Genomic DNA, 13,301 nt, shown 5'->3' on the forward strand with positions numbered 1-13,301 from the left:
TGGAAAATCCAACCGTAGAACCACTGGACCCACCAACATAGAACCCCTGTCATGCCATCATGCTAGTTTGGGGGAACACAGGACCCTGGAAGCATTGGGAACATTGGTCCGACCTCCCATTAGTCTGGCAAATTGCCCATTGGTCCGACCTCCCATAACCCTAACCCTAACCGTAATGGGAGGTCGGACCAATGGGCAATTTGCCAGACTAATGGGACGCCGCACTAATGGACAGTTCCCGAAGCATTCACCTCTTCAGTATGAAATCAAAGAAAACAGTCCCCAGCTTTAAGCATATGCATTTTATTTCCCCTAATAAAATCACTGAATTCGTCGAGAGTCTTGAATGAAAACCTGATTTTCCTCTTCTTGCGAGGTTAATCAGTCATCTCGGCGAGCTGCGAACGGACAGCTTTGACAGCCGCAGCAAGTGGCAGACGGTGAAAGAACTCCTCTGTCCAATAAACAGGGCATGGACACAAAACACTGCTGGGAGACAATTACCTGAGCACTCAGTGTGCAGATAAGGTTGTGCTGCAGCTGCACAGTGCTGCATGATGCCTCCCTGGGCGAGACTGTTATTCTTTCCGACCTAAACTAGGAAGGAAAAAAAGGACGATTGCTCATTATCCGGCCCACTTTTATTCAGAGTGGAAAGTCTTTGAGATTAGCTTTGAAGTTAAGAAAAAAAAAAAAAAACATGCATGAAAGCCTCTTTCGATTCCACCTATCGACTTTAAGGCGTTGACTTAAATTGACAGGAGCAATTGCTCCGAAGGAGCGTCAGATTGCACAGATTGGTTTTAATCACAGATGCTTGTCAGGGCTGCAGATAAGTGGCGGCTGCCAGTGTTTGAGAATATTCCCATTTACCTGCTCCCAAGGTCAGCCGCGTCTTAGAGATGTGGAGTTCATCGCCGCTATCGGCGCTGAATAGAGGCTGGAGCGCGTCAGTCTCATCTGAAATGATCAGCCGGTGATCTGCCCGACATTGCGCGTAGAGCCATCTTGAAAGAGAGTTAAAAAAAAAAAATGCAGACGCCACATCTTCTTTTTTCAGTTTCTTCCATTTTCTTCAAATATTTAATTTGGTAAATTATTCGTTTTTTTTGTGTCAAACAGCTTCCAATGGCATGTGAACCTGTGATGAAAAAAAAACCAACAGAATTCTCACACCTTTTTTTCTTTTTACTGCTTTTGAAAATGAAAATTCATGCTGTTCATGCCCGGTGACTACACCATTGTTGAATTGTTTTGAATCTGAATGAACTTTCTGTAGACGTTTGTTGATATCGTTAAACAAATTCTCCTCTTTGAATGTGAACTTTTGTTTGCTGCACCATTGAAGAGATTCTTTAGTTCTCCTGCGTGTCTTCATTGGAAGATTTAGAAAAGATTACGCACCTCTGGTGCTCTCTGCGCACGCATTCGAATACTTATAACAGCCTATTAGCACATGAGAACGTTTTTAAGGTTTGAAAAATGATTACATGCAAATGAGAACCCTTTTAATCTAAGCACTGAGATTAGTCATTCGCTCTGCAGGATTCACATGAAAATAAAATTCCAGAAGGATTAAAAAAAAAAATCTTTACCCTCCTAAACTTTTACATTCAAAAACAGTGGTAACTGTTGTAAAACAACCAAACAATCAAACATGGCAGTGGGCAACTGTGATGTATGACTCGAGGAAATTTGGATGCGGCTCAGACATTGGCTAACGAGCAGACTGGGGATGTGTGCGCATGCATCCCTGCTGCCCCTCTGTTTGCATGGGAAACAGGAGTCATTCATTGAGTGGGTGCATGTGTTATTTCTGCTGGGCTTCACATATTGAGCAGACCAACAATCTATTCCAATTAAAGCGAGCTGCAGAGCCGGCGTCCGTGCTCCAATGGATCACATCAGCCTTAAAAACAGTGGCTGATTGTGTCTTGAGGGGTGGGGGTAGCAGGTCTGCTATAGTGTGAAGAATTGGGGATGCAATGGAGAGAAGCGACAGGATGACTAAAACAAAAAAACACAAGCAGGAGAGCAGCTGAGGAGGAAGCAGCAGCAGCGAAGAGGTGGTGGCTGCGGCTGCATGTGGGGCGAGCAGGCAAATTAATTATGTGGCTGAGATTAATTGGCTGATGCGGAGGGAAATCTGGGACTGTAAAACTTTAGAGGGCCACGCAGCTGACTGGGCTAATGAGGCGTTTATGAACTCTTAATAGATGCTCCTCGAGTGATGGGAAGGGTGCGAGCAGAGCGGAGCGAAGGGCTTAGGAGAAACTGAACAAAGATGTTTAGGAGATAAACACGAGCTCTGCTTCTCTATTTCCCGAGAACTGGACCAGGAAAGTTACTTTAATGCTAGTTTGGAGCGCAGCTGCTCTCTTAAAGGTCCTATACTCCACCATTTTCAGAGGTGCCTGACATTGCGAATTATTCTAAAAACTCAATAGGTCTTTGGAGAACTCTACATTTAGCCTCCTAAAGGAGCCTCCTGCTACAACTGATGCTTTGTTGGCCCTTCTAAATGTTTGAAGGACACATAAGAAAGGTGGTCTCAGAAGTCGCAGCCAACACCTGGCAGTTGGTGTCGCAACTAAATTTGAGGCAATGTCAGTGGCCTGATGTCACACCGGGAAGGGCTGATTTTTTTTGTTGCACAATCTTTCTGAAAAGCAGTGCAAGCCAAGATAAAAAAATAAAAATAAAGAAGGTATTTCCTCATGTGTATGGAAAACATTGATAAAGGAAAATTCGGGTGAGTGAATCCTGTTCTGGTCCAGGTTCAAAGGTCACACGTTTCGCTGCGACGCCTCACTCTGACCCATCGAAACCTGCGTTTCCTCCTCAGCCCCTCCAGATGTGACTGCCCACAACGACCATCTGGGGAACTCGGGCCTCCAAAGCCTTCAAGAGTAAATTCCTGAAACACGGCTGGCCCCAACGTTACTGCTGCACAAAGCAAGTGACGCAAGTGTGATTACCCCCCCGGTGGAGATGGACAAACTTGTGCCACGCTTCGCCTCGCCCTGCAACGCTGATCTTTCCCTGACGTCTGCAGCCAAACCTGCACTGCTGATAGGTGTTGACGGTCTTACTCAACACTATCTGTGAAAACACGGCCAGAGAGAGATAAGGAGGCGGCATCTCTCCAAAGAAAACACAAATTAATCAGGTATGCGGCGCTGCTTTTGCGGCAGCGAGGTTAAAACTCCTGTCTTGCAGAGGCCATGTAAGGCCCCCCGCCATCCCTCTGCGTGAATCTGGTCCACATTCAAATGTGTAACAGCCTCTGTAGGTTCTTTGGAGCTTAGTGTCTTTTAGACGCTATGCTGTTTTTTTTTTTTTCTTTGCAAAGTAGCAATAAGATTTGAACAAATAATCCCCTGGCTCTATGAAAAGCTCAGGGAGAAGATTGCACCCTTGGGCATAACGAGTGTTTTCCTTCCACATGTGTCTGATAGTGCTCCAATCTGCGTTTACCTATCTGGCCACTCTCAAATCCTCTTATCGCAGCTAATAAAGCTAGACCTCAGTCTCTCACCCTGGCAAATAGAGTCGCTGTGAAATCCTCCGACCCTGTGCAAGGCTGTCTTGCACCGTTTGCTGCAGCAGTTGGACTACAAACCACACAGGAAACTGAAGACAGTGACGGCTGAACCAGTGACTCGGTGGAAATATTCAAACACGTCTGCTTTGCAGTGCAAAAAAAAACCAAAAGCAATGACCGTTTGCAAGTCTTGCACCTCCGCGCTGAGCAACACCGTCACGGTTCAAATTTAGTCACAGGTACATTGCAGAGAAAAAAAACAAAAGGAAAACATCAGACATGCTAAAAATAAAACCTTTATTATGGTATTAATTCTTCAACTTTGTGGGAACAAAAAAATATTTACAATACACAAAAAAAAAATAAAGAAACGAGTAGAACATTATAGAACTGAGCCTTACAAAATGATAAAAAAACAAAACAAAACAACAACAACAACAAAAGCATTCGAGTGACCAAATAAAATGAGGACAAGTAGATATTCAGTGCGGCTGAAGCCTGAAAGTGACTGAGAAAAATCATAGCAGCAGGTAAAAGTCCTTCAGAGCTTTAAATGTGGGTGAGATATTGATCTCATAATGCATGAAGTGGAACATAAAAAAGAAAAACATGACAACATTTGACAGCCTGGTGCTTATCTTTATGTGACACATTAGCTGACACTGTCTGCATGTCGCTCTTGAGGTTGTAAAAAAGAGAAGAAAAAAGAAAAAGTAATCTGGCTCCACTCAGGGGAGGTGATCAGCAGTGAGTGAAAAAGAAATAAACAACAGAGCGTGTCATGAACTGCAGTCTGCACTGATATTTGGCTCGTCATCAACATCCTCAACATCCTCATCGTCGTCTCTCTCCCTGTAACAAACGCACTGGTACAAAAATAGATTTAGTTTGAACTTACATGAGCTTTTTGTCTCTTCAGCTACAGTGTTAGAGAAGAAGGACTTCCCGTGGGCCGCAGTCATTTCCAGTTGAACGTTCGACCCACGAGCTCAAAGAACTTCCTGTTGGGCTCGTGGAAGTACTGGTAGAGCTTCTGCAGGATGGCCGGGGCCACGTGGGGGTGGGCCCGGCCCTTGGAGTCGTGCAAACAGCGTTCCCGCCCGTGGTCCCTCAAGCAGTAGAATCCCTTGGTTTTGTTGAAGTAAAAATTGGAGGCGTTGATCTGCGGCTCCAGCTTGAGGAACTTCTCCACCTTCTTCATCTCGGGGAAGGGGTCCCGGATCAACTCGTCCCCGTCCACGATGTGGATGCTGCCCAGCGGGAAGTACCTCAGCCAGTTCTGCATGTGCATGTGGTAGAGGCTGCGGTTGAGGGCCTTGTACGCCACGTTGACCTCGCCGTCCTTCACCAGCACCGACTCGATGGGCTGGTAGTGTTTGTGCTTCTGCAGCCGGTTGTAGAAGACCTGCGTGTAGTCCGACAGCACGCGCTCCGTGGGGTCTCGCAGGATGAGCAGCAGCTTGACGTCGGGGCTCATCTGGCGCACGCGCTTGGGGACCTTGCCGGAGGTGAAGTAGGCCGGCGTCTTCTCCACCGTCAGCTGCCCGGGGAGGGCGTAGGGCATCTGGCTGAGGTACCAGGGCAGCCCCCTCTGGAAGTGGCTCTCCCAGTCGAAGAAGTGCACCTCGTTCTGGGCGGCGGCCACCGAACTGTGCAGGCTGAGCATCTCGATCAGAGCCCGGGTGCCTCCCTTGCGAACGCCGATGATCAGGATCTGCGGGAGCTGCTGCAGGGTCCCGTTGGGGTGGCCGGCGGTGCTGTTGTCGGCGGCGGCGGCGGCGGTGGGAGGAGGAGGCGGCGGAGATCCCCGTTCCACCGTGGGCCTGGAGGGGAGGGGGGGAGACTGCATGGCCAAGAGCAGCAGCCCGAGGAGCAAGGCCGCCATGAGGAAGGTCCTGACCCTGGAGGATTTCAGCCTGGCGGAGTCGCAGGAGCTGTATCCCACATCGAAAGAGCAGTGGCGGGAAGGTGACGGTCCAGGAAAGGCAAAAACAAGAGGCGTCTCTTCTTTATTCGGCAACGCTCCTCAGCGACTGCGGAGGAACAAAACAGCGGTAATTAGAAGGACACCTGCTACGATCCGGCACAATCCGTTCTTGTAATCTTTAGTGATTGCAGGTTTTTAGCTGGGGAGTCACCTGTCATCACCTGTCATCACTTGTCATCACCTGTCATGAACAATCAAGTTCTGCTCTCCGTTTTATTTGCTGAACCTAACAGTTGCATGCTCCACAACGCAGGGATTAAAAAAAACAAAAACAAATGTATATGGCAGAAAAAGTTTCTTGAAAGAAAACTTACGGACATGCATTTAATTACACTTTCAGTCGTTAGAATCTGCACAACTGCAACTGCTCTCTGGTCGACACACGCGATGCAACGCCGGAACGCGGAAAATTCTCACTTTCGCGCGTGCCACAATGCAGGAGATGCGTAATTTTTTTTAATTTTATTTTTTTTTATTAATAATAATAATAATAATAATAATAATAATAATAATAATGAAAGAAAAGGCACTGTGAAAAATAAACTGTGAGACCGGAGCGAGTGCGCAGGAGGAGCGCAGCTTCCCAGCTCCAGTCTTTGGAATGTCTCGGGTGTCTTGCTCTTGTCCCATCCCGCAGCGATGTGGTGCTCTTACCTTTCTTGTTTGGAAAAAAAAAAAAAAAAAAAAAAAAAAGAGAGAGAGAGAGAGAGAGATTATAATATCCCTCTCGACAAAGGTTGCATGTCTTTCGTCCGAGCTGCTCCCCGGACGGTTTTCGTCTCCTTCTCCGTGGCTCTGCCGACGGGCTTGCACGCGCCTCCGGTCGGGAATCGGCGTCTCCGCGGTGCGTGCTCCGCGCTGCGCTACCGGAGGCGGACTGGCTGACTGACTGTAGTCCCGCTTCTCTCGACTGTCAGCTGGTCAGAGCGGGAGCCACGCCCACACATTCCGCCTTGAGCAACCTACCCACCCACCACCAGCCCCTCTCACCCGTGACTCACCTCGTCGACTGTGTTGTCACGGTCGCATCGGGAGCAGTGAAGCGGCCGAGTGATGAGGGTTCGACTCTCACACTAGCAGAGGGAGCGATGCGGAGCGCTGTCACCCCACCACCACCCCACCCGTTTTTTTTTTAGTTTTTTTTTTAGGCAACTCTGAAACAGACTGCCGGTTTGAAAATGTTTGAAAATGCCATGTGGAAATTCAAAAACCTCAAAAGTGATGAGGTGTCCCTGAAAGTGGTCCTAAAAGTGTCCTGAAATCTTGACTCACCCCCAGGTTAAGTTGGGATGTCAGGTCAGGACAATCAAGGAAGTCCAGAATTAAACTGTTGAATAAGATTAAACTTTAATGATGTTGAATTGAAGTCTTGAATTACACCATTAAAAAAAAAAAGTCTTTATGTTGTACTGACAATATTTTATAATGTGTAGCTGGTATCTTTGTGCTTTTACGCAAAAAACAAAGGTGTTGTGTGGCTAATGGAGCTAACAGAGCTAATAACGGCAGATATTGGTTTTACGTCCTTCAATGTCAGTGAAAATGATGTGCAATATGTGTCATTCTTTGTTGATTTGATACATTTTGAAGGCAAGCTCGCATTTTCTTTCATCCACCTGCTAACATCTTGCCTTAGTCATCTTATCGTCTTCATTTGACACTCAATTTCAAACCGCGAAATGGTTTTAATGGAAACGCTGCTCACTTTAACACATTTACCCTCTTAGGTCGTCTGACTTTCGCTTATTTTAAATTCTCAATGTTTCAGTTTCAAACCCCCCCCCCCCCTTTTTTCACTTGCTATTATCCACATTGTCGCTGTGACCAGGAATTCTCCCGGTGCTCCCGATTAGCCAGTCCGGGCTTGTTTGTAGCCCCACAGAGAGCCAGCGTCTCTGCATGATCGGCCAGAAAAAGGCTTTTCACCGAAGCCTCCAGGAGTCCTCTCTTCACGTTTCTCTTTCAGGAGAAATCATTGACAGAGACAGACCCCTCATTCATCGCCGGCCATTCTTCCCTCCCCCTTTTGTTGCGCGCCGCCAGCGGACGGACGGGGCTACTGTGGGAAGTTATCAAGTCCGGCTGGATTGCGCAATCTCGCCACCTGTTGAGCAGCATTCCCTTCTCGGTACGCGCCGATAATCTTCCCGGATCTGAAAATATTCCTCCGAGCCAAACAAAGGAACGGCGGTACGGGTCAAATCGGTGCATCTCGCTATGTCCCATGACTCACCCCCGACTGTACCCTGGTCAGTGTGCGAAAGTTTGTGTCTGATGATGAGTAAGTGGCACATCACCACTCACTATCAGACCCGCAACCTCCGCAGCTTCTGTTGCTTCTTGGTGATGACACACCATGTCAGGAAAATTGTGGCAGGAGTCTATGAATGTTCAACCGAACACTGCTGGATTTGGCGGCGTGGGGGGAACCTGTTTTCAGCACTGACGTTCGGCTTAAAGCTCGGCAGGCTTAAAGGATTTGCGACTGGAACGGGTTCATCCATGTTGGGGGGGAGTAATGGGGGTGGGAATTTTCTGCTGTGTTGGTGATTTCGGCGGACGCCATCACATTCGCTGGAAGCGACCGTTTGGTAGCATCGGCAGCAATTGGCCCAATCTGTTCTTCCTGCAGGGCAATAGAAATGCATGTGCTCTACTTTAGTCCACTTATTTGCCACGCCGCGAGTGCGTGCCAATTGGGCCGAGAGTTCCACCAACAAAGATTCTCGAATGCAGTTTTTTGGTAATCCCCGCACTCACTCTGTCGACTTGTCACCGGGAGAAGTGTGAATTCAGCGGAGTTGTGCAGCCGGCTCATAGAATTTAATCCCGCTTTGAGGATCATCAGAAGCGTCCGACCAAATTAACATCACAATGGTACATATTCACAGACCATAAATTCCCCTCGGTGTCACCTCAGTGACTTCCCCCCAGACGCACAGCTTCAAACAGGATGAAAACAACAGCCTCTTCCTTCATTAGAATACAGACTTTTTACGATACAACGGAAAAAATGAATATTAAATTATTTTCTTTGTTTTTTCGAAGCAGAAAGTCATGTTTACCTTTAATTGAAGTCAGTACATCTCATAGTAACAACTAAACATTTTCCTTTGTGCTTATAGCCACTGTGCATGGCTTTAAAAAACAAAAAAAAAACAGGTTTCATTCGGAGCTGGCAGGCTCAAGGCATCCCAAATGTGCTAACAGATTGTTTTGGGTAAATATAGTGTGTGTGTATGTGTGTGTCACTGCTCTGACAGCAATCTGTCTTGGGAAAATAAAACAAATCCTGGAAAAATGTGTGTTTTGCACAGGCCTGTTTATTTTCCTCATATAATCTTTCATGCCACGACTCCAACACGTTCTCCCGAAGACATCCTCTGAACAACGCAGCCGTTTCTGCAGCAGCAAAGCCGCTTGCGCAAGACTGTCAGCTGTCCCCGACTGTCTTTTCTTGAGGTGGAGCTCAGCTCCTCCTGCAGCTTCTGAGACTGTCAGCATAAAGTTGGGCTGTTTTGCATGTCAATGAGGCTGTTTTTCATCTATTTCTCCTGTTTTTACCCATTTTCTCATCAGTTTTTCGGAGGTGACCAGGAGAGCCACCTTCTGTAGGATTGCTTTCCGCAATGCCCAATTTATTTGCCAGGAAATCTATTCTGGACCATATGGTTCTTTGGTTAGATAAAGTGTGAGACCAGTAAGGTTTCTGGGTTTGAGTCCCAGCCAGGTTCGTTCTGTCAGGGATTTACATGTTTACACAGCGTCTGAATGGGCCTCCAGCTGTTCTGGTTTCCTGCCACAGTACCAAACCTGCACGTAAATTGTGTGCGCGCGTGCGTGAGTCCGTGTGTGTGTGTGTGTGTGTGTGTGTGTGTGTGTGTGTGCGCACGTGCACATACATGTCATCCTTGTTAGATACTGGCCACTTGTGAAAAACACACTTTCTCTTCAGTATTACCCCCAGGCAGTTGGTTGGTTCTTGCATTCAATGGATTTGATCAACTTTTATTCCTCTGTTTTGTGGATATTGAACATGCTGACTCAACACACAGTGTTGGTGAAATATCATACAAATTATTGTAATTGCTAAATTGCAGACACTTGTGCTTAAATTTAAATTTCAGTGCATTTATCGAGGAAAATTGTTGTGTTCGTTTGAGCTGATCTCAGTTTTGACTGGACTCGCACAATTTTTGTCGTTGAAACAAAATGCATATTTTGCACAGAAGAAGTTAAACGTCATTTCTTACTTGATTTATGTGAGTTACGTATCGCAGATGACTCAACAGCAGGTTTGCAAGAAACAATCTGGACCTGCTCTGGAATCTTCTCGTACCAAACTGAGAAGCAGATGAAAGAGAAAGGGTAATGAATGAGGTTTGTTTATTATTGTCGTCATTTATCAAGTCCCGACACTGCAGAAGTTTGTCCTCCGATGTTTGATGAGGGTAGTTTGATCGTCCATCATTGGAGTGCTGTTATTGTGGCAAAGTTTCCAGATGCATCGCAAAGAAATTGTTTAAACAAAACAATACAGATGAATGAAATGAACGTGTTGAGAGGAGTTAATCCCCTTGAGCTGCCACAGCGGTCGCACACAAGCACAAACTGTCCTTTTTTTTGTTAACCAATCCCGTTGATCAACAGACAGAATCAGCAAAACAACAGCAAATATTTGATGATTACATACTGATGCATTCTTTTTCGTCACTTTACGTCATCAAGCCACAGGTTTTGCCACTATCTGCTCCTCTGGAGGTGGGAGAGTTATGGGGTAGATGGTCATGCCAGGACATGCATGTCGACGTAAGATCATGGCAGAGCATCAACGTTGCTGTACGGGAAATGGGAGCGTGTCTAAAATGACTCATACGGGCTCCCCTGCTGGTGGACATTGGCTTGCAACTGAACACACTTTTTTTTCTTCCCTCTTTCAGCCTTTCATTTTGCAGAAATGCTCAACATTAACGCTGTCTTTCAAACACAGTCAGCTCTTTTCCCAGTGTTTTCTTTCTCCCTCCTCTTTCCCTTCACCGCACCTGGCACTGTGTTGCGTTGTTTCAATGAGGCTGAAACATTAAAAGCGCTCGTATGGAGATCTCTGCGGAGCCGCTGAGATTTATCTATCGGATAAAAGTGCCTGTCCCATTTTCGTGGCTCCTCGGGCAAAACATTGAGCAGTTAAACAAACACGTTTGCGAAATGAGGCGAAAAAACAAATAATCCTCTTTTGTTTGTCGACGTTGGTTCGCCAACACGGGGACGAGGCAGTTGTTCTGTTACAGTAAACATCATTATCACTCAGGAGCTGTAGAGGGCTGAGCTCTCTGCAGAGACACAGGCGCAAAAAGAGAGGACGGGTTGCTATTTATATAGCCAACAATAAAGGCTAAAAGGTAAGAGGAATCTCTCCCTATCAGTAATTACTGCAGAATTTGGTGCCGGTGCCACCTGCAAATCCTTGAAAATGGCCTTCATTATTGGGGGGGGGGGGGGGGAGCTTGCAGACTGTGGCTAAGAAGTGAGGATAATGACAGTGTGGGATTAACCCTGCTTCCAGCTCCCTTCACTCCTCTCCCTCCCAGCCTTTTCTCTGCAGCCTCCGGCAGACAAACCTCATCTCTACCCATCGCTCATTTCTGAGGAGAGCCCCCTCCCCCACCTACCACCATTCTCCCTCCTTTTCTCTCCCCCCCATGCCACGGGTTTTTTTTTTTGATCATCCCATGATGTGATGCTGGTTTGACAAGTCCCAGACACAGATACTTAGTTCCCCCACTCAAAGATCCACAACTCGGACGAATTACTGGGAGAAACCTGTGAAAAAGGCATACTTACAATATCCCCCAACACAGCAAGAAGCCATTATCTCTGTTTTTCCAAGTGGACACTGGATTGCTCAGATGGAATTGCTCACGTCCTTTATGAAACCTCTCAGGGTTTTTTTTTTCTCTCCCTCCCTTTCCTCCCTCTTCTCGTCAGACCAAGGTCCATGTTCAAAGTCTGAACTAAGGCAGCTTTTCTTCCATTTGAAAGCAACTTTTCAAGTATATGAATAAGCAGGATTAGTGCTTATTTGGTGTGAAACATATTTTGCAATCTCCCCATTCATGCCACAGAGAGAAGGAAATTCAAAGAGTTTATTTCTTTTAACAGTTTATTTTCAGGGCAGGGAATGTATTTTTTGCTGTGCAATAGTCTGCTGCATTCAAACACAAAACACAAAAGTCTGTGGCCTGGGAGAACATTACAGCTAAAGATACGTACTTGAATCTTGCCTGATGTAACTCAATTAGAGTAGTCTTTCAGAAAAAGTTGCTAAAATAGCGTAATCATTTTGAGACATGTTTTATTTCCATACACAGAATGTATTTAGAAGTCTACACATATCTGGCCACATTATATAAATATAACTCTTTCTATACAGTTGTTCATAGAACTTTATCTCCAAAACAGTAGCGGATATCAGATGACATCACATCATTTGTTGTTTTTCGTTGTATGACTTTGTATTGTGATCTCAGCAACTCGGCTTTCTTGTACGACTGATGCTGTTAATTGGTCATGTTGTGTGCGGTGACATTTCAGCTCCTGGCCCCTGATTGGATAAGGTGCCATTACATTTAGCTTAACGGTTACATTATCGCCCGCTCTTAGCTTGTTATGCACTTGACATTTCCTGACAGCATGCATGTAATTTGAATGTGGACAAAGCTATTAAGATTAGTCAATGACTGTTCATGGGATTGTATTCATACGATGTATAAGGCACAGGTGGAAAAAAATGTGCTTTTTGAAGCGCCATGTGTCGTGAGACTGCAGAGTGACAAAACACTGGCAAAACATATTTGAACAGACCTTTGAGTATAGGTCACTCTATAATGTTAGGCATCTGGGAAATGTATTTTACAGGTGTCTAGGATTTCAGTGTAAATACTTGACAGCATGTGCCGGCCTGTCAACTGAAAATGCAGAGCAGATGTTGGACCCCAGAGTCAGACGTTAGGCTGCAAACATGATTGGCTACTAAACGCATTTAGATGGTCTCATAAAACAAAACATTTAAAAAAAAGAAAAGGGGAAAAAAAAAACAGATTGTAGGAGCATGTGATGAATGCTTTCTTTCTTTCAGGCTTAATTTGCATAAATTAGCTCCAACGACAACAACAACAACAACGGCACCGCCAGGAGCAGTAACAGCCGCCGTCAGTTACAGTGTGTTAAACACTGAAAACAACGGCGTGCAAGAGGTGGTGCATGAGTTTAAAATACAGGTACGTCAACCCAACTGCGCTGTTGATCTTTCTTTAATTGTTGAATTTTATGTAGGAAAAGCCAGTTTTGCGCAAATTAGCCTGGCAAAAGGAAAACATTATTCAGATGTGTTTCTCTTGCTATATCGGATGGTGAATTATTGATGCCGTTCCTTGTGAATACAAACCTAACAGGTCTGGGCTCACCACGAATCTACTACAAATCTTGAAACATGTTCAAGCTCCTCTTTCTCGATTTAAATTGTGTTTTCCTTCAAAGACGTCATCCTTTGTCCTTTGGCTTTCTTCCTCTCTGATGCTGGCTCACTTATGAGTGACATCGGTGTTGCCATTTGTCAGGTTCAAACCTACAAAGTATAAAAGAAACACACAGGAGTCAAGTATATCTTTCTCGCGAGGAGAGCAGTGACGGAGGGCAACATCAGTTACAGTCCATCTACCCCACTCTGAAGTGCCTCCGGCTGCAAGCCTCTTTTTATTACCATTAGGGCGG

General features: G+C 45.8%; 1 protein-coding gene across 2 annotated transcripts; it reads right to left on the bottom strand.

Moving 5' to 3' along the window:
• Positions 1–3,824: 3,824 nt before the first annotated feature.
• Positions 3,825–6,552, bottom strand: hs3st1 (heparan sulfate (glucosamine) 3-O-sulfotransferase 1). Of its 2 annotated transcripts, none has more exons than XM_076012294.1 (2): positions 6,533–6,552; positions 3,825–5,577 (listed from the first exon to the last, which is right to left on the bottom strand). In XM_076012294.1, the coding sequence occupies exon 2, from the start codon at positions 5,427–5,429 to the stop codon at positions 4,503–4,505; it is 927 nt and encodes a 308-aa protein (XP_075868409.1). In that variant the 5' UTR covers positions 5,430–5,577; positions 6,533–6,552; the 3' UTR covers positions 3,825–4,502. The 2 variants fall into 2 exon arrangements, with proteins under 2 accessions (XP_075868409.1, XP_075868399.1); XM_076012284.1 differs by lacking the exon at positions 6,533–6,552 and adding an exon at positions 5,713–5,986.
• Positions 6,553–13,301: the final 6,749 nt, after the last annotated feature.

The sequence above is a fragment of the Nelusetta ayraudi genome, unplaced genomic scaffold (genome assembly GCF_046127955.1).
Source record: "Nelusetta ayraudi isolate G7.1 ecotype Tasmania unplaced genomic scaffold, CSIRO-AGI_Nayr_v1 ptg000005l, whole genome shotgun sequence".
In the NCBI taxonomy this organism is placed as follows: Eukaryota; Metazoa; Chordata; class Actinopteri; order Tetraodontiformes; family Monacanthidae; genus Nelusetta; species Nelusetta ayraudi.